At 41.3% G+C, this 18,811-nt stretch overlaps 1 protein-coding gene across 4 annotated transcripts in view; it reads right to left on the bottom strand.

Moving 5' to 3' along the window:
• The window catches only part of PPFIA3 (PTPRF interacting protein alpha 3), a 624,634-nt gene that overhangs the window by 47,831 nt on the left and 557,992 nt on the right, over positions 1-18,811 (bottom strand). For all 4 annotated transcript variants that reach the window (XM_040327613.1, XM_040327612.1, XM_040327615.1 and 1 more), the window contains 2 exons: positions 10,045-10,126; positions 9,457-9,657 (listed from right to left, as the gene is read on the bottom strand). In XM_040327613.1, coding sequence (XP_040183547.1) covers positions 9,457-9,657; positions 10,045-10,126 — 283 coding nt within the window. The remainder of the gene's footprint in view (positions 1-9,456; positions 9,658-10,044; positions 10,127-18,811) is intronic.

Raw genomic sequence — 18,811 nt, 5'->3', positions numbered from 1 at the left:
AGTGACAGCGTTTTCTTTTGCTTTCCATATGCTTTTACTTCCTTTCTCTGTGTTATGGGCGTTTGCCATTACCAAGATGGCTGCAGCAGTGCAAGTACACTGAGCTTGAGAGGCAGAAAGTGATGCGGCCTCTGTGTTTCCTGGCTAGAGCTTTTCAGCATGGTGATCTGATCATGCTCAGGCTGATATCATCACGAATGGAAAATGTGAGTTCTAAATGGTTTCACTGCATTTTTGGCAACAAATGGTGGAGATCTCTACTCATGCATGCTGGATGCTTATGTGGTCATTGTTACAGGTATGTTTTACCTTTTATGGCATTTACCTGGGTTTTTCTTATGTCTTTCTCAGTGTTGCTCTATGATCATTGTGCTCTTTATGGCATTCACCTGAACTCTTCCTATCTCCTTCTCAATGCTTGCTCTGGGATCACTGTGTTGGGCTCAGTTTCCACTAGTGCTACTTGTCACTGCAAAATCGCATTACAAGCCATACCCCATGATTTCCAATGAGTAACGTTCATATCTGTGTCCATAGACCCCAAGAATACACATGCATTGCTCCAAGTTGCATTAAATTTGCAGCAAATCATGCAACTTTCTGGTCGCAATAGTGGAGACTTAGCGTTATGCTGTTTTTCATTTCGGTCTGCTGCTTTGCACTGTTTCTAGGGAAACACTGTCCAGTCAGACCACCCATTGCTTTAAGGTATAGGAATTAGGTAAGTAGTGAAGATTTAGAAAAAGAGAGCCAATATCTATAGTCCTGTAAGGACCACAAGATAAAGGGAGCCTTCTGAAGGTCAAGACAAGTTACCATCTAAAAAAAGACATCCAGGCAATGTTGATTAAGCTCATCAACTCGCCCCTCATTGTCACTGCTCTCCGTTTACAAACATCACAAATTACCAGCCTTAATAGTTGCTGCATTTGTGGTGGAAAGTCATTGCCTGCCAAGCTAGCACTATACAGTCCTGCAAGGATCTCAAGATGAAGAGAGTCTGCTAAAATCCAGAACAGTCACCGTTCAAGAGCAGTCATACAGGCAATTGATCAATGTCATTATCTCACCTCTGATTATGTTTGCTCCCCACTTACAAACACCACAGGTTACCAGCCATAATAGTTGCTGCATTTGTGGTGGAAAGTTATTGCTTGACAAGCTACAGTGCATGAATTGCCTAGCACTTCCAACCAGAGCCAGTAGATGGTGTTCAAATTGGAAAGTTTGCCATGGGAAGAAAGCATTATAGGGGCCACAAGCTTTAAAGCTTGCTCAATAGAGACCCTTTTTCTGCAAGGGAAGTTAAGGACGCAATTACCTGGGGTGAAGTGGAGTAAACTCTCCACAAGGTTAGAACACTAATTTCCTTCACTGAACAACTGGAGGAGTTAATCCAGGAAGACTTAAGGGGTCAAAGTAAAATGCCCTTATAAACAGGCTGTCAAAACTGTATACCCTGAAAAGGCTAAAGGTCAACCTGCTGCAGTCTCCTCCAATGGTGGATGCATTATTAATGTAGCTCGCAAGACATGCTACTTTACTGTCACATTCAAGGAGGCTCTAGTCCAAAGATTTGATCTGGATCTGAAGTGCTTCTACATACTGTAGCATCTGCAGGTGCCAGCACACCAGCAGTAACCAGCCCATGTGCTGAGTGAGTCTAGTGGGAATGGTTCATAATTATCAACCAGCTGCTGCACCTGCAGTACTCTGGAAAGTGGCAGGGTCTGCATCCCTGCATGATTCCCTTTTGGGAGTATCTTATTAAAAATAAAAATTATCGCAGTATATGACAAAATCTGTCTTTTATCTTGGTGCAGACTTCTGGGAAAATCAGTGAGCCAGTCATACAAGCAGGAAATGATGATTCATTGCTTTTTACAGGAAATTGCAGCTCTGCAAAAGTGGAGTAATCCTTTTAATAAGCCTGTCTGGAAGAAGTGAAGAGACAAGGTGGTAACAGCTTTGTAAGAGCTGAAATTGGCGGCATACTTTGTGGTGGACGTGTCAGACATCAATCAATGTTTTTTTCAAAAGCGGTGTTCCCCGAGGTCATGGCAAGGAGTGCATTATGGCTGAAGCCATGGTTGGTGAATCCTGTTTAAAAAAAAAAAAATGGTGCAAGACACCAGAACACCGATTCAATCTATTTGGGAGTAGACAGGATACAGCCATCTCAGGGGTGACTATTAGCAGGTCAGGGTGAATATCATCTGAAAAAAAAAAAAAAATACTGAAAATTCCAGCATACAGGTGGCGACCTCCAAGTGGATACACGGATGAAAAATCCTACAGACTGGGGAAAAGATTAGTAATGAACTGGAGAAGTATCAAATCTTCATTATTGAAGCCTTAAAGGTCTAATGCCGCGTACAGACGGTCGTTTTTTGTGATGAAAAAAAACGTTATTTTTAAAAACGTCTTTTAAAATGACCGTGTGTGGGGAAAACGTCGTTTTATGTCTTCTGAAAAACGAAAAAAAAAAATTCAAACATGCTTGAATTTTTTGTGTCGTTTTTTGTTTCACAAAAAATGACCGTGTGTGGGCAAAACGACGTTTAAAACAAAGTTTTTAAACCCGCGCATGCTCAGAAGCTAGTTATGAAGCGACCTTCAATAGAAAAGAGTGGTGAACGTAACCTCGCTTTGCTAGAGCATTTTGGAAAAACGATGGTGTGTAGGCAACGTCGTTTTTGAAAATGAAGTTTCAAAAACGTTGTTTTATTTCATGATTTTAAACGTCGTTTTTTTTTCATCACAAAAAACGACCGTCTGTACGCGGCATAAGGCTCCTGTCTTTAAAGAATGGCGGAAGTCCCTTTAGAGGCGCACTAATCCAGAGGGATTAGTGCGTGTGAAGCTTCACACACATACCCAGATGGAAAACCTTCAGGATCAGTGGGCCATATCAGCTATATTGGTGTAACACTGGTGGAAGTTTAAGGGAGGTTAGCCTTTCTAGTACAATAATTTTTATTGGAAAAGTATAATATCATGACAAACTCACCCATGCAGGGGCATAATTCAATGAGCATAACAAACATATAACTTTGAGAGATAAAAAGTTCACCTTTCAATCTCTTCCAGTCAGCCAGGCTACCAGCTTTGATGGAAAAGTAAAACATTCTGGTCCAGTTTTAGCTGTTTAAAAAAAAAAAAAAAAAAAAAAAACGAGCAATCACGAAGGTTCTAGTTACCCAGAGGAGAGGATTCGGTTCCCCTCTGTTCCTAGCAAAAACATTTAATAAATTATTAATAAATAAAAAAGGTAATCTGTGTGCCCAGTTTTAAAAAAAAAAACTTGACAAGCAAAGGAAGTTGGAGTTGTGCAAGATGAAAGACCTTCAATCAATTACATTATTCATAAACCTGGGAGACTGGATGCTCTGTAGGTTTATCAGACACCTACTTGTCCCAATTCATCCTCAATTCCTCTACCAGTTTGAGTCCCTCCCTATCCCCTCCCCTCCCCGGGAGGTGATCCCTTCGGACGCCAGCAGGGAGGGCTGGGGAGCACACTACCAGCACTTTGCAGTCCAAAGCCGTTGGCCATCCGAGACACAGGAGGTGGTGGTGGTATCGAACATCCTAGAAATGAAAGCAGCATTCCAAGTCCTCCTGGCCTTCAGTCTTCTTCTGAAGGGGAAAGAAGTCCTGTTGAAGATGGACAACAGGGTAGCAGTTGCCTATATCAACAGGCAAGGTGGCACCAGAAGTTGCTCCATGATGCAGGAAGTTCGCCCAGTCTTCGAGTAGGCGCAGTTGAACCTCTCGTGGCTAAGGGCAATGTATGTCCCAGGAGCCCAGAACCAGCTACCCGAAATGCTAAGCAGAAGCTTTGTTTTCCAACAACGAATGGACTCTGAGCCACCAAGCATTCTCCCTCATAACCAAACTTGGGGCATGCCGGATATAGATTTAGCAGCAACACCAGACAAAGCAAAGTGCCAGAGGTATCTGACAAGAACCCCTTGCCCATTAGCGGAGGGGACGGACTGCCTACAGCATGACTGGAACCTTCGTCTGGGTTACATTTTTCCCCAGACACCTCTCATACCAAGATTTCTTCTCAGGTTCAAGAGGTCAGCATCTACAATTATAGCAGTCCTTCCTTTTTGGGCGAGGCGGCCATGATTCACAACTCTTCTTCAGCTGAATACAGCAATGCCATTACCACTTCCACCAGCCGCGGATCTACTCTCTCAGGGGCAACTTCTTCATCCATCCCCGAAAAGAATGCACCTGACAGCCTGGAGATTGAAAGGGCTAGGTTCCTAGACCAAGGTTGCTCTCAAAAAGTGGTAGAGACTCTTCTTCAAGCCAGAATCTGGGAGAAGTTTCTTTCAGTCGCACAGCAACAAGCCTGGAACCCGTCATCTCCAACAGTTGCTCAAATCCTTGAGTTTCTCCAGTTAGGCTTAGATAAAGGCCTTGGGTCAAGTACCCTGAAAGTCCACGTATCGGCCTTATCTGCCATGATAGGAGTCAAATGGGCGCAAGAGCCTCTCGTCATTCAGTTCCAGAGGGCCTGTCTAAAGATAAGGCCCCCAGAAAGCCTTCCTTCCCGACCTGGGATCTTTCAGTTGTACTAAAAGTTCTATACCATGAACCATCCATTGGAAAACATCTCATTGTGGGACCTAATGCTCAAGGTCACCTTCCTAATAGCGATAACATCGGCCAAGGGAGTACCAGAGATGCAAGCTCTATTGGTGAAGGAGCCAAACCTAATCTTCTACCCAGACAAAGTAGTCTTAAGACCATCTGATCGCTTCATTCCGAAGGTTTCATTCTCCTTCTACTTTAATCAGGAGATTAACGTTCCTGCTCTCTCCACAGAACAAGAGAAACCACATCCACTGGATGTGAGAACCAACATCCTGGCATACCTCTCGGCAACCAATGACCTTAGGAAGTCTGAAAACCTCCTGGTTATCCCACACGGCTTTAGGAGAGGGCAATCGGCAACCTCTCGCACCATCGCAGCATGGTTGGTGAAGACCATTAAAAGGCTTACTCACGGAGTCAAACACAAATACCTGCGACTTGGTCATCTAGAAACACCTTTATATCTCATTACAAGGTGGACTCTGCCCGACTGTTCACTCTAGAGTTTGGACAAGCAATTATTCAGTCCAACGCCTCTATTCCATGTAAAAAAAAAAAAAAAAATTGACTTTATGCTCAGACCCACCCAGTTTGCGAGTTATTCCCCAAAGGTGTATGCTGCCATGATGCGACAGGAAAACGGAAAATTGTATACTTCACCTTTCCGTAATTTTCCTTTCCTGTTGCATCTTCATGGCAGCATAGAGATGCCCACCCATCTGAGGTGAGGAATATATATACTGAGAATACCTGGGCGGGGGCCCTCTCTGGGTTTAATAGCAATGCGGTCCCATCGGAGGCGGAGCCACAACCCAAAGGTGTATGCTTCCATGAAGATGCAACAGGAAAGGAAAATTACGGAAAGGTGAGTATACAATTCAGTTTTTTTGTAATGTCATGTTACAGTAGCACCAATGGCCACTGATGAGGTGTGGACTGTGTCAGTATTTTTTTTTTTTTTATTAAATTTTTTATTTTTCATAAAAAAAGAAAAAAATAATTTTATATATATATATATATATATATATATATATATATATATATATATATATATATATATATATATATATATATATATATATATATATATATATATATATATATATATATATATATATTATTCTTTTTTTCTAAAAAAATACTGACACAGTCCACACCTCATCAGTTGCCATTGGTGCTACTGTCACATGACATTACAAAAAAATTGAATTGTATACTCACAATTTATATATTTTGTTGTTGTTATTTTTGCAATGACAGTGTCATTTTATCTTTTATTATTTTTACAATTTTACTGATGGACACTGATGAGGTGTGGACTCTACTGACACCGCCTCTTTTATCTTTCTTTGACGCTGGTATGCTCACCTACATTTTCTCCTCGGTTATAAGTAATTTCTATCCATTTTTTTTCTCTATCCTTGATTAACTCCACTCTCTCTAGAGGTTTATTTCAATTTTTGGAGCTAAATTTGTACAATGCCAACTTCCATTCCTTGTAGGATCCCTATCTTTTGTTAGCTTGTTTCTCTATATTTCTTATTTAGTCTGGATATATCGGTAACCATATTCCCCTTTTTTCATTATTTGTCCTTGCATTTTTTTCAGTGACCTTTTCTCCCCCGATAGATCATTTCTTTGATCAATTTTGGCCCTGCCCTTTTTGAGGACACTTCCCTGGCCGCCCCATATAATCTACCTCTTGTACACTAAGCAGAGTAAGTCATTATTTTTGAGCTTTTTGGCCTGCAATTTTTTAATTTCAATGTAACTACATTTTTGGAACTTAGCAATTATTATGTCTTTCGTTCCCTAAAGCTGGGTCTTTTTGTATCCCCTGTGACTGAACATGGCTCTCTTGTCACTTGACCCCTCTTCTGGAGGGTTTTACACGCTCCATGTGGGGCTCCACATGTGAATGTCCTTTGTCCTGACTGGGATAAGGTTGGTTCCCCATTGTGATCGCTGGCAAGGCAGTACTCACCTATGTATCTTTGCAATGTATGTGCTCTTTCATTGTATCGTATTTATATTTTGTTCTTTTGCATTTTTATGTTAGAGCTGGCTTGTGAATTGGTGGTCCCAAGCTATTCCCCTGAGGAAGCCTAACTGGCGAAATATATAGGGATTCGACATCTCAAGTGACCACCACCTCTTACAATTTGGGAACTCCAGCGACCCATGTACTTCAATGTCTGCCACAATATTGGTTTTATTGAACCTTTCCCTCTTTGTATAATGTGTATATATATGTTATCTCAATAAAAATTCTGAATTTTTTATACAATATTTAAGTAATTTTCTTAGATTGTTCTTAACACTATGACAACCCCACTTTTCCTCTGAACCTTATTAATTACAATTTGTGCTGCTGATTATGCATAATGTGGTGTATGGTCACCAGCAAATGGCCAGGGACAGTCTCTATTTTGTTTTCTGTTCTAATTTTATTTTGTAGGGGATAAATATTTTGTAGGGGCTGGTCTATGTGGTTTTGTGTCTACTGTCCACTCATCCAGTAGGTGGCAGTAAAATCTATGGTCTGAAAATAATTCTGTATTCCTCAACTTCAAGAAAGAGATTTTTACAGTAAGAACAACAATCCCTTTTACTACTGTCTCGAGATTTTTCCTCACTTCCTGGTAAAAGTGTTGTTGCTAGGACAGTCAGTAATAGGAAATCTTTCTAACCAAGCCCTGGATATCAAAAAAAGACCAACAGGTGTTTTAGTCACTCCCCACTCTATCCAAAAATATATATATATTTTTTTTTAACTGGACATCCACTTTAAATTGTATATATGGTTAAAGGTTAAAATCATATATTCATTTCCACATTGAATTTTAAAAGAAGTTGCAGACCAGATGGGCACTCACAACATAAAAAGAGATTTTGTAAAAAAAGCTTACATTGGATTGTCGAAAATAACTATTGTTTGTATTGACATTACAATGCTGATGTTATAAAATGAAAAAGTGTGCTGTGACTTTACATCCTCTCTAAGGCCCCGTACACACGACCGAACATGTCTGCTGAAACTGGTCCGCAGACCAGTTTCAGCGGACATGTTCGGTCGTCTGTACGTCCGACCGGACAATTTTCCGGCGGATCGGACAGGTTTCCAGCAGACAAATGTTTCTTAGCATGCTAAGAAACATGTCCGCTGGAAGCCTGTCCGTCGGACATGTTCGGTCGTCTGTACAGACTCACCGGACATGTCCGCTCGGCCGAAAGCCCTTGCATTCGTCAAAGTGATTCGACGCATGCGTGGAAGCATTGATCTTCCAGGGCCGCGCACGTCGCCGCGTCATCATCGCGGCGATGGCGCGGCCACGTCACCGCGTATCGTGTTTGCGCGGATTTCTGTTTGATAGTGTGTACAACCATCAGACAGAAATCTCTGAGCGGACATGTCCGATGAAAACGGTCCGGCAGACCGTTTTCATCGGACAGTCCGTTCGCGTGTACGAGGCCTAAGGCTGCATTCACACCTGAGCGTTTTCAGCCTGTAAAACGCTCAAAAAATGCCCCAAAAAAAAGCCCAACAAGCAAACATTTCAATGGCACCTGTTCACATCTGAGCGTTTTGTCACCAGAAGCAAAACGCCTGAAGCTCAAGAAAAGTACATGAGCTTCTTTTTGGGCAGATTACAGGCGTTTTTCTGCTTTTCACATTGGTGACCTTCTGACCTGTACAGAATTGCGGCAAAAGCGCGGTAAAAACGCGCGACTTTCTGCCTGAAAAACAAAACGCTCAGGTATGAATACAGCCTAACTCATATTGATAAAATTATATAATTATTTAAATAGATAGTATCAATAATATTTATTTAAAAAGCCGGTCTTACATTTATACATACATGCATCTAAAAACACTCAATGGTCTATACAGGATCTGAAGGACAGAAAAATATAGTTCAAGCTAAAATGATTTTTTGCTATTACAGAAGAGACTAACACTGATAAGCCACTTTTCAGACAGGAATGTGTGTTTAGCATTTGGGCAGGGAAAAGTTAAAACTTTTGTCAGATATTATTGCTGCTTAAAGTGTTAATAAACGCACAACGGTAAAATCAGTCTGTATATGCAGTAAAGCATGCTTGTTATACTCACTGTGGAATTTAAGGGTTCCTCCACATTGTGTAAAAAAGGCTGTTTGATCCTGTCTTCTCTGATCCTTCTTTTACTGTCTCTATTTTGTTTTCTTTTCAAATTTTATTTTGTAGGGGGCATCATCACTCTCAAATCCATCAGCTGTTTGTACAGAGCCTTGGAGGACTGGAGGCATATGCTCAGTCTGGTGTGTATTGCTAGAGAGTTTTTTTTTTGGGGGGGGGGGGGGTTCATTTAATCAGCACAAGGCCAATCAGCACTGTCCAGAGAGGAAGTCAGGGGTTAAGCCTCATAGGACAGTCAGATCAGAATAAAAATTACTCCTAGAAGCTTTAACCAGTGCTCGGTCGGACACTGATAGTCACAAGTGACTGAAGTCACAAGATTGCTATATACTGCTGATAAGAAAAAGTATTTGGCAGTTTATATTTACTAAAATTGCAGACCAGATATAATGAATGCAGATTCCTGGGTTTAGTAACACTTTAAGTCCCCATTGATGACATTTCTGTTCATATTCTGTCCCAGTGCCACCCTGTGTGATAGGAGAACTGGAACAGGGGATGAGGGCAAAATCTCTAACTAGAAAACAAACATCAACATGAATCCATCCAGACAGACACTTTCATGCTATCTAAAACTAAAACGATTTTTTTTTTAGCTGGAGTTGTACTTCCAGTACTCTTTATTCCAAGGTAACTGCATATACTAACCATATCATGAGGTCTTACCGTGCGTGACGTGGCTGGAGCAGATGGACTTGTAAGAGAAACCATTTCCTGGATGGCAAGGCGCAGTTTCAGTCGGTGGAGAGGGTTGCTTATACCAATCTCACGCTGAATTTCTGTATCAGACAAGTTGGCCATGATAGCGCCACTTTTCACATTAGCACGACAAGCAGCAACATACCAGGCTGGCATACCTACCCAGAGCTGAGAGAAAGCATCAGATCAGTGATTTTATTAAAATAAACAAGTCTGAGTATATACTGAAGTAGTTTTGTATGGCTCCATATAAAACATAGCAAAGACAAGTAAAGCACACAGTTACTAAAGTCTATAAATCAAAAAAGTTGTCAAAACGATACCTTTTATTGGCTATGTAAAAACATTAAAAAGCACAGGGCTCTAAAACTCCTTTTTTAGGTATTATGACAGATGAAATAGAGAAAAAATACAGAAACACTGAGTATAATACTGTCTGTGTCAGTTCTCTTCCTCTGTATTAACTGATAGTTAAGTGCTGATAGCAGTGCTCATATTGTGGTCTTTGAAGGCAAGGAGCCAAGAAAATAAAATGAAATGCAATTTAAACATTACCTCCAGCCAAGAAACAACAGTAGGTCCATCCCAAGCAGCAAACGGAAGGCCTTGTCGACAGGCTTCTTCCAAGAGTTCATGTCTACAACAGAAACAGCAAGAGCTAGGTTTTCATCTTTAAACATCAGTTTTTCACTACACGCTTCCCAAACTATTTATGACAGAAGGGGCTGTGAGCCTTAAAGTGGATGTAAACCCCAAAATTTTGGGAGTAGTTGGTAATACTGAGATAGGAAGGGGTTCAGGGATTGTAAGGTTGTGGTTTTGGAGTTTTTTTTGCGCTTGTTTTTATTCTTTAAGAGGAAACACTCCTAAAGCTCCTAGGCCTCTTGTGGCTATTACTTCAGATCAGATTTGTCTAACCTGGGTAGGTTCACCAATGACTATTTAGGAGCAAATAACACACATAGTTTAAGAGTCAGGAGTAAATAACACTGATTTTCAGAAACGTGAAGGACACCCTCTTTTGCACACACTGCCTGCCGTCATATCCTTCACACTCCTTCCATACTACATGCTGTCATACGAGCTGAAATGGGGGTGACATTACCATTGTATGACAGTCCCCAGCAGTTTGCATATGGCAGTGTGAACTGCCATGCGAGTCGGGTGCGATGTGGGAACCTGCAGTGGATTTGCAGGGTTCCCTAATCGCAGCAGTGTGAAGCGAGCCTTGGTGGGAGCAGTCAGGTGACATTTGTAGGCTGTATGCTTGGAGGCTTGGTTCACACTGGTGCGATTCGAGAAACCTGCGAATCCACTGCAGGTTCCCACATCGCACCTGACTTGCACGGCAGTTCACACTGCCATATGTGAACTGCTGGGGAGTGTCATACAATGGTAATGTCACCCCCATTTCAGCTCGCATATTGCACTGCGAACTGACAGTTTGGACATGAATCGGATCGTATAGGTGTGAATACCCCTGCGATTCTGGTGTGGACCAAAAAAAGGGTCCTGTGTGTGTTTGGTCCGAATGAGATGCGATTTCAGCCATACAGTTTGTATGGATGAAATCGCATCGCACAGACATCGCATGTGATCTGAACAGCAGTGCGGTGCAAATCACTTGCGATCTCGCACAGCGCACTAATGTGAACCAGCCCTAAGTTCATTCAGCCTCCCCCAAATAGTTATTTGGGGAAAATCCACCCCTCCCCCAAATAACACATCCTGGTGATATAAAGAAATGTTGCATATGTGATCAGGTGACCTCAGACACACCGCACCACTCAAGCTCTGACTAAATACATCTCCCCTAATCACTTGTCTATGTATATTCTGCTGGCTGTTCACTGCACCATACATTTCTCACAATGAACTGTGGATCACCTCATATTATGATAAACATCCAGGAATGTACATGTGTCCAAGCTAGTGCATGAGATATGTAAATAATCTGTCACTCGAAGCAAGGGGACGGAAAGGACTTTTTATTTAGACAGGTTTTTATCTGGAAGTCTGTTCATTTTTACTGAACAATAAAAGAGGATTGCTCAGAGCTGTATGAAGTCTGTGTGGCAAGACTGGGCATAGATGATAGGAAATCTTATACTCTACATTGTGACATAAAAAAGACTGGACGCAATGCCAACACAGCCAGAACAGAGCATTTTTTGCATTTTCAGATACATTTGTTTCATTCAAATCATTACAATCTCCTGTTTTGGATAGACAGGGCTTTTGTTCATGAACACATTGCAGTATTTTCTTTTAGCTCTGCATTTCTTCATCCTAAAGCTAATTTAAAGAAGTTAAGGCATCCTATGAAATTTAACCCTGAAAGTAAATGGCTAGTTTTCTTACTATTGGATCATGAAATGTCCTGTGGTGGTCCTCTAGTGTACTATTAAGTATGGCTGTTCTGGATGGTTAGAAATATTACAATCAATGCTTACTTTATTCAAATGTTCAACACACATGAGAACTCAAATAGACCTAATTTTCTTTTATTGACTGATAATGATCCTCTAAATATTGATGTAAGCCAATATCGAAAACTGTATAATTTTGATAAATAGGGAACTTATCTAACATTAATTTTACCATCTGTATGCTATAGTAATACAATGCCATAACCTGTTTTTGTATTTTACACGTAACTACTAAAATACCTTTGATACATTATACTTGTTATCATATGATCTTTCAATGAAAACCTTTGAATGACAATCAATGCTAAAGGACTGTCTTAGCTGGCAGTACATTCAGGAGGAGTGTGTGAAGGGTATGACAATAGGCAATATTTGCTACAGAATATGGAGGGTATGACAGCATGTAGTATGGAAGGAGTGTGAAGGATATGACGGCAGGCAGTTTGTGCAAAAGAGGGTGTCCTTCACGTTTCTGAAAATCAGTGTTATTTACTCCTGACTCTTAAACTCTGTTAGCCAGATTCACAGAGAGCGGCGTATCTCTGTGCGGGCGTAGCGCATCTCATATGCGCTATGCCAACGTAACATAGAGAGGCAAGTACAGTATTCACAAAGCACTTGCTCCCTAGCCCGCCTAATTCAAATTATGAAGGTAGTGGGCGTGTTGTATTTAAATTAGCCGTGACCCCATGTAAATGCGCGCATGCTCAGAATCACGTTGAATTTACGCCCTAAGATACGTTGGCTCAATGCTTTCGACGTGAACGTAACCTACGCACAGCCCCATTCACGTACGACTTACGCAAACAACGTAAAAAACGACGGCTGTTCCGACGTCCATACCTTTGCATGGGCTGCGCCTCCTTTTTGGTGGAATAACTATACGCCGGACGTACACCTTATGTAAACGGCGTAGCTTACTGCGACGGGCGCACATACGTTCGTGAATCGGCGTATCTTGCTAATTTACACATTCAACGTGTAAATCAACGTAAGCGCCCCTAGCGGCCAGCGTAAATATGCACTCAAGATACGACGGCGTAGGAGACTTCCGTCGGTCATATCTTGGCAAAATTCAGGCGTATCTGATTTTAAGAATCAGCGTATAGATACGACGGCGCACATTCAGACTTACGACGGCGTATCAGTAGATACGTCGGCGTAAGTCTCTGTGAATCTGGCTGTGTGTCATTTGCTCCTGACTAGATATTAGTGAACCTACCCAGGTTAGGCCAATCTGATCTGTAAGTAATAGCCACAAGAGGCCTAGGAGCTTTAGGAGTGTTTCCTCTTAAAAAATAAAAACAAGCGCAAAAAAACTCCAAAACCACAACCTTACGAATATTCCCTGAACCCCTTCCTATCTCAGTATTACCAACTACTCCCAAAATATTTAAATATACAGTAGATTTCAGGTATGTGTTTAGTAGAAATTGGCCAGCTTCAGGACAATTTCTACATTCCAGCTTCAGGACAATTTGTAAATTCCGGCTCCCCTATGTACCAATATAGCATTAGTGTACTTCTTTTGCACTTACACTGTATTCATGGATGTTTCCCAAACGTGTCTATTACTTTACTTCTGCCGTACATCCTGGGCAGACTACAGGTCATGACACAGGAAGGAGTTGACCAGCTGACCTCATTAGCACACACCCTGCATCAGACATTGATTGTTTTTGTTCCTTCCTTAATTTTAACCACTTGCCTGTTGGGCAATTAAACCCCCCTCCTGCCCAGACTAATTTTCAGCTTTCATACCTCTCACACTTTGAATGACAATTACTCAGTCATGCAACACTGTACCAAAATTACTTTTTTTTATATATAAAAAGAGCTTTCTTTTGATTTTTTTTATAAATGAACAAATTCTAAAATTATGAAAAAATAAATAAAAATTCTTAATTTCTGTGATAACATTTTACAAATTATTAATTTTTCTTCATAAATTTTGGCCACAATTTATACTGCTACATATCTTTGGTAAAAATAACCCAAATTAGTGGATATTATTGTCTGTGTAAAGGTTAGAGAGTCTAAAAGCTATGGTGCAAATCACAAAAAAATTATCAAACCTGATGTACTGGCGGCCATGTCATTTCTTGAGACCCTAACAAGCCAGGAAAGTACAAATGACCCCCAAATGACCCCTTTTTAGAGAGTAGACATGCCAATGTATTAAGTAAGAGGCATGGTGAGTTTTTTAAAGTTTACATTTTTTCCCACAATTCTTTGCAAAATTAAGATTACATTTTTTTTCACAAAATTGTCATTGTACAGTAATAGGTTATTTCTCTCAAATGGCATGTGCATACCACAAATGTCACCCCAAAATACATTCTGCTACTCCTCCTGAGTATGGCGATACCACACGTGTAGGAATTTTTCACAGCCTGGCCACATACAGAGGCCCAACATTGAAGCAGCACCTTCAGGCATTCTAGGAGTATAAATGACATATCTCATTTCTCAACCACCTATTACACTTTGAAGACCCTGGAGCACCAGGACAATGGAAATGCCCACAAATTTACCCCATTTTGGAAAGCCAACACCCCAAAATATATTCTATGAGGCATTATGAGTCTTTTGAATGGTTAATTTTTTTTCAGAAGTTTTTGGAAAAAAAAATAAAAACGCTCTTTATTTTACACAAAGTTGTCCATTTATACGATTTTTCCAGCACATAGAATGTACATAGCAAAAATGACACCCCAAAATACATTCTGCTACTCCTCCTGTGTATGGAAATATCACATGTGTGAGACTTTTATACAGCCTGGCGACATACAGAGGCCCAACATTGAAGTAGCACCTTCAGGAATTCTAGTAGCATAAATTACACATCTAATTTCTCAACCACCTATTACACTTTTGAAGACTCTGGAGCACCAGGACAATGAAAACACCCACAAAATTACCCTATTTTGGAAATCTAACACCACAACGTATATTCTATGAGGCATAATGAGTCTTTTGAATCGTTTATTTTTTTCCACAAGTTCTTGGAAAATGTGGAAAAAAATGTAAACGCATTTTTTTTTACACAAAATTGTCAATTTATAAGATATTTCATACACATATCATGTACATAGCAAAAATGACATGCCAAAATGCTACTCCTCCTGAGTATGGCTATACCACATGTGTGAGACTTTTACACAGCCTGGCCACATACAGAGACCCGATATGCAAGGAACCCCTTCAAGTGTTTTAGGGACACATAGCATGCACATACCAAGAATTACACCTCATTACATTCTGCTGAGCAAAGGGTAAACAAAAGATTACATGTGGTTCTAGTAGCTCACGTGTCCATAGGAGGATAGCACTGGTCCAGGCAGCAGGCAGGGACTTGGTCAGCAACAGTGAACACAATTGTCCAGGCAGCAGGCAGGAATACTGTCCATAGTCAGTACAGGCAGCAGGCTGGGATACTGTCCATATACAGTCCAGAGTCAGGGTCAGTGCAGGCAGAGATATTGTCAGCAGTGCCAAAATATTGGTCCTGGTAGTAGACAGGTCCATGGTCCATGTGGTGTGGTCAGTTAATGCGACAGGCAGAAGTAGGGCCATGTTCAGGACAGAAAAAGGACAGGGTAGAGGCTTCTCCACCCAAAATCTATTTGAAGCCTCTGGTCTCTAGACCCTAATCTGGGAATGACAAAACCCCCCCAAAAAAAATCTTCATCCAGCAAATAATTCTGGAACCCCTCACATATTTGAGATCCCTGTGTTATGAATCCCACTAATCCAGTGGTAGGGTACAAGATCAGTCCAAGAGGCAGGCAACAAACATGGTCAAATAGTCCAGGGTAAGTTCCAGATCAGGCAGAGGTATGTACAGAGTCTACTAAGAACATGGGATCAAATGTTTTCTGGTGGGCTGTTCGAGAATATAAGGGCAGTGATAATTTCCTCCTGGTAGCCAAGGAAGGGTTTGGGGTTTTGATGGAGTTGTGGTAAATTATTTAGGAGTTGTATATGGCCAAATGAAAATAATAAATTGATACTTTTTTATACCAATGGTATGTTCGCCTTGTGGCAAGTTAGGGTTTGAACATTTGGTTGTATTCGTGAACACGTGTTGGCTTTTGGATGGAGCCATTCCTTCTGGGGATTTCCACGTAGGTGTTATTGTGAATCGAAGACAGAATGTCCCTTCTGTCCCTCCACTTCACTGCAAGAATTTCCTTTTGAGGAAAGCCCTTCCTGTTCTTTCTCACGGTGCCACATGCTGGCGTCTTCATCCGATGAAGGTTGTGGAACAGGGGCAGACTTGTGTAGTTGTCTACATACAGGTGGTAGCCTTTCTCCAGTAGTGGGTATACAAGGTCCCAAACAACTTTCCCGCTTGATCCTACGTAGTCTGCACAATTAGGGGGATGCAGCTTGGTGTCCTTCCCTTCGTACTCTCTGAAAGCACATGTGTACCCTCTGGCTCGGTTACATAATTTGTACACTTTCCCCCCATAGCGGGCCCTTTTTCTGGGTAAAAATTGCTTGATTCCAAGCCTGAGCCTGCCACTAAATTTTACAAGTGACACATTTGTGTTGGTCCGGGGTAAACAACTGGAGGAACTTTTTAGAAAAATTGTAAAGCTTATCATAATTTGGGTCATTTCGAGGAGGGCACTGGGTATTGTCGTTGAAATGTAGGAACCTCATAATCATGAGATAGCTGGTTCTGGGCATTACCGCAGAGAAGATCGGCATGTGGTGGATGGGGTGGGTTGACCAATAGGAACCCAATTAATTTTTTTTGGTGAGTCCCAAAAAATGTAACTCCTCCACTGTTAGGTCTGTCCACTTATAGGGACGGGAATAATAGCATTCCCTCCTTTCTTCATGAGCTAGATCGATTCGGTGCTCACAGTAACTTTAAACTGAACATAAACAAAACAGAGGCCCTGAACATATGGTTGCCGCCCCATACTGTCGCATTGGTCCAACAATATTTTCCCTTTCACTGGCAAGCTAAATCGATCAAATACCTTGATGCGAAGATTCCACGGGATCTTCGCGACATCTACCCCTTGAACTACAGCCCTCTATGGCTCCTGGCACCACCTCAAACTACCATGGCTCGGACGCGTCAATGTACCTAAAATGGATATCCTCCCCAAACTACTCTACCTCTTCCAGGCTCTTCCAATAACCCTCCCAATGCCCTTCGTTAGCAATTAAATTCATATGCCAACACCCCTCCTGACTGAAACATAAACTATTATGCTTCCACAAACAAAATGGTGGCATAGGCCTCCCTGATTTTGAACTATACTATTCTCCAGATTACTGGAATGGTTCCCATGCCCATTGACCAAACTTGCAACACTGATAGAACAGGATATGGCGCAGGTGGATCTCTGAGCTTTGCTCTGGGGATACCAACACAAATACCGCTCCATGACTGCGCTTTCCCCCCTGACAGAGTCGGCCCAAGCTCTGTGTTACCGCAGAAAGGTGACTTATGCACTATCCACAGACCCAAGTCCCCTGACTTCCTTATTTGACAACCCAACACTTCCTGACTATGAAGCCTCAGGACGAATAGCTGGCTATGAGAGGGCTACTTGGCCGACAGTACACTCTTTTATTCAAGCGATAACTGGCAAATTCATGCCAGGCGAGAACACTGTATCCTCCACTCCTAACTGGTTATCCATGCTCTCCTTGAGGAACTTCTGCTCATCCTTACATTTCTCAGGTCGTATAAACGGGACCCTAATGTCATTCGAGGAGATGTGTAGTCTCTCCCAGGTACCCAGACACACACTATCCCTAATATACAATGGTATATACAAGGCCTTCTCACACGCATAACCCCCCCCCCCTGCATTTACACACAAATGGTCCAGAGACCTGGGTGAAGAAATTACCCTGGACGATTGGCAGACTTCTTTCACATTTACCCACAAATCTTCAATCTCCAGCTACACGCAGGAGAAAAACTACAAACTGGTACAGGGATCCAGTCTCGGTCCATGGTATGTTTCCCAAAGCTTCGGATGCATGCTGGCGCTGTCACAGAGAAAAAGGTACGTACCTCCCATATTTGGCGGGAATGCGGCAAAATTCGCCCTTTCTGGAAATGTATATTTGAGATCTATGATTAACCACTTAATCACCAGGCCTATTTTGGCACTTCTCTCCTTCATGTAAAAATCCAATTTTTTTTGCTAGAAAATTAATCAGAACCCCCAAACATTATATATTTTTTTTAGCAGACATCCTAGGGAATAAAATGGCAGTCATTGCAATACTTTTTGTCACACCGTATTTGCGCAGCGGTCTTACAAGCGCACTTTTTTTGTGAAAAATTCATTTTTTTTAATTAAAAAATAAGACAACAATAATTTTTGCCCAATTTTTTTATATATTGTGAAAGATAATGTTACGCCGAGTAAAATGATACCCAACATGATACGCTTAAAAATTGCGCCCACTCGTGGCATGGCGTCAAACTTTTACCCTTAAAAATCTCGATAGGCGACGTTTAAAAAATTCTACAGGTTGCATTTTTTGAGCTACAGAGTAGGTCTAGGGCTAGAATTATTGCTCTCGCTCTAACGATCGCGGCGATACCTCACTTGTGTGGTTTAAACACCGGTTTCATATGCGGGCGCTACTCGCGTATGCGTTCACTTCTGTGCGCGAGCTCGTCGGGACGGGGCGTTTTTAAAATTTTTTTTTTGTTTTCTTATTTATTTTTATTTATTTGTATAATTTTTTACACTGAAATAAAAAAATAAAAAAAATATCACTTTTAATCCTATTACAAGGAATGTAAACATCCCTTGTAATAGAAAAAAGCATGACAGGTCCTCTTAAATATGAGATCTGGGGTCAAAAAGACCTCAGATCTCATATTTAGGCTTAAATGCAAAAAAAGA

Source organism: Rana temporaria, chromosome 10, assembly GCF_905171775.1.
Source record: "Rana temporaria chromosome 10, aRanTem1.1, whole genome shotgun sequence".
Taxonomy (NCBI): domain Eukaryota; kingdom Metazoa; phylum Chordata; class Amphibia; order Anura; family Ranidae; genus Rana; species Rana temporaria.
Note: the sequence above shows the minus strand (reverse complement) of the source record. Positions and strands in the feature narration are given on the sequence as shown.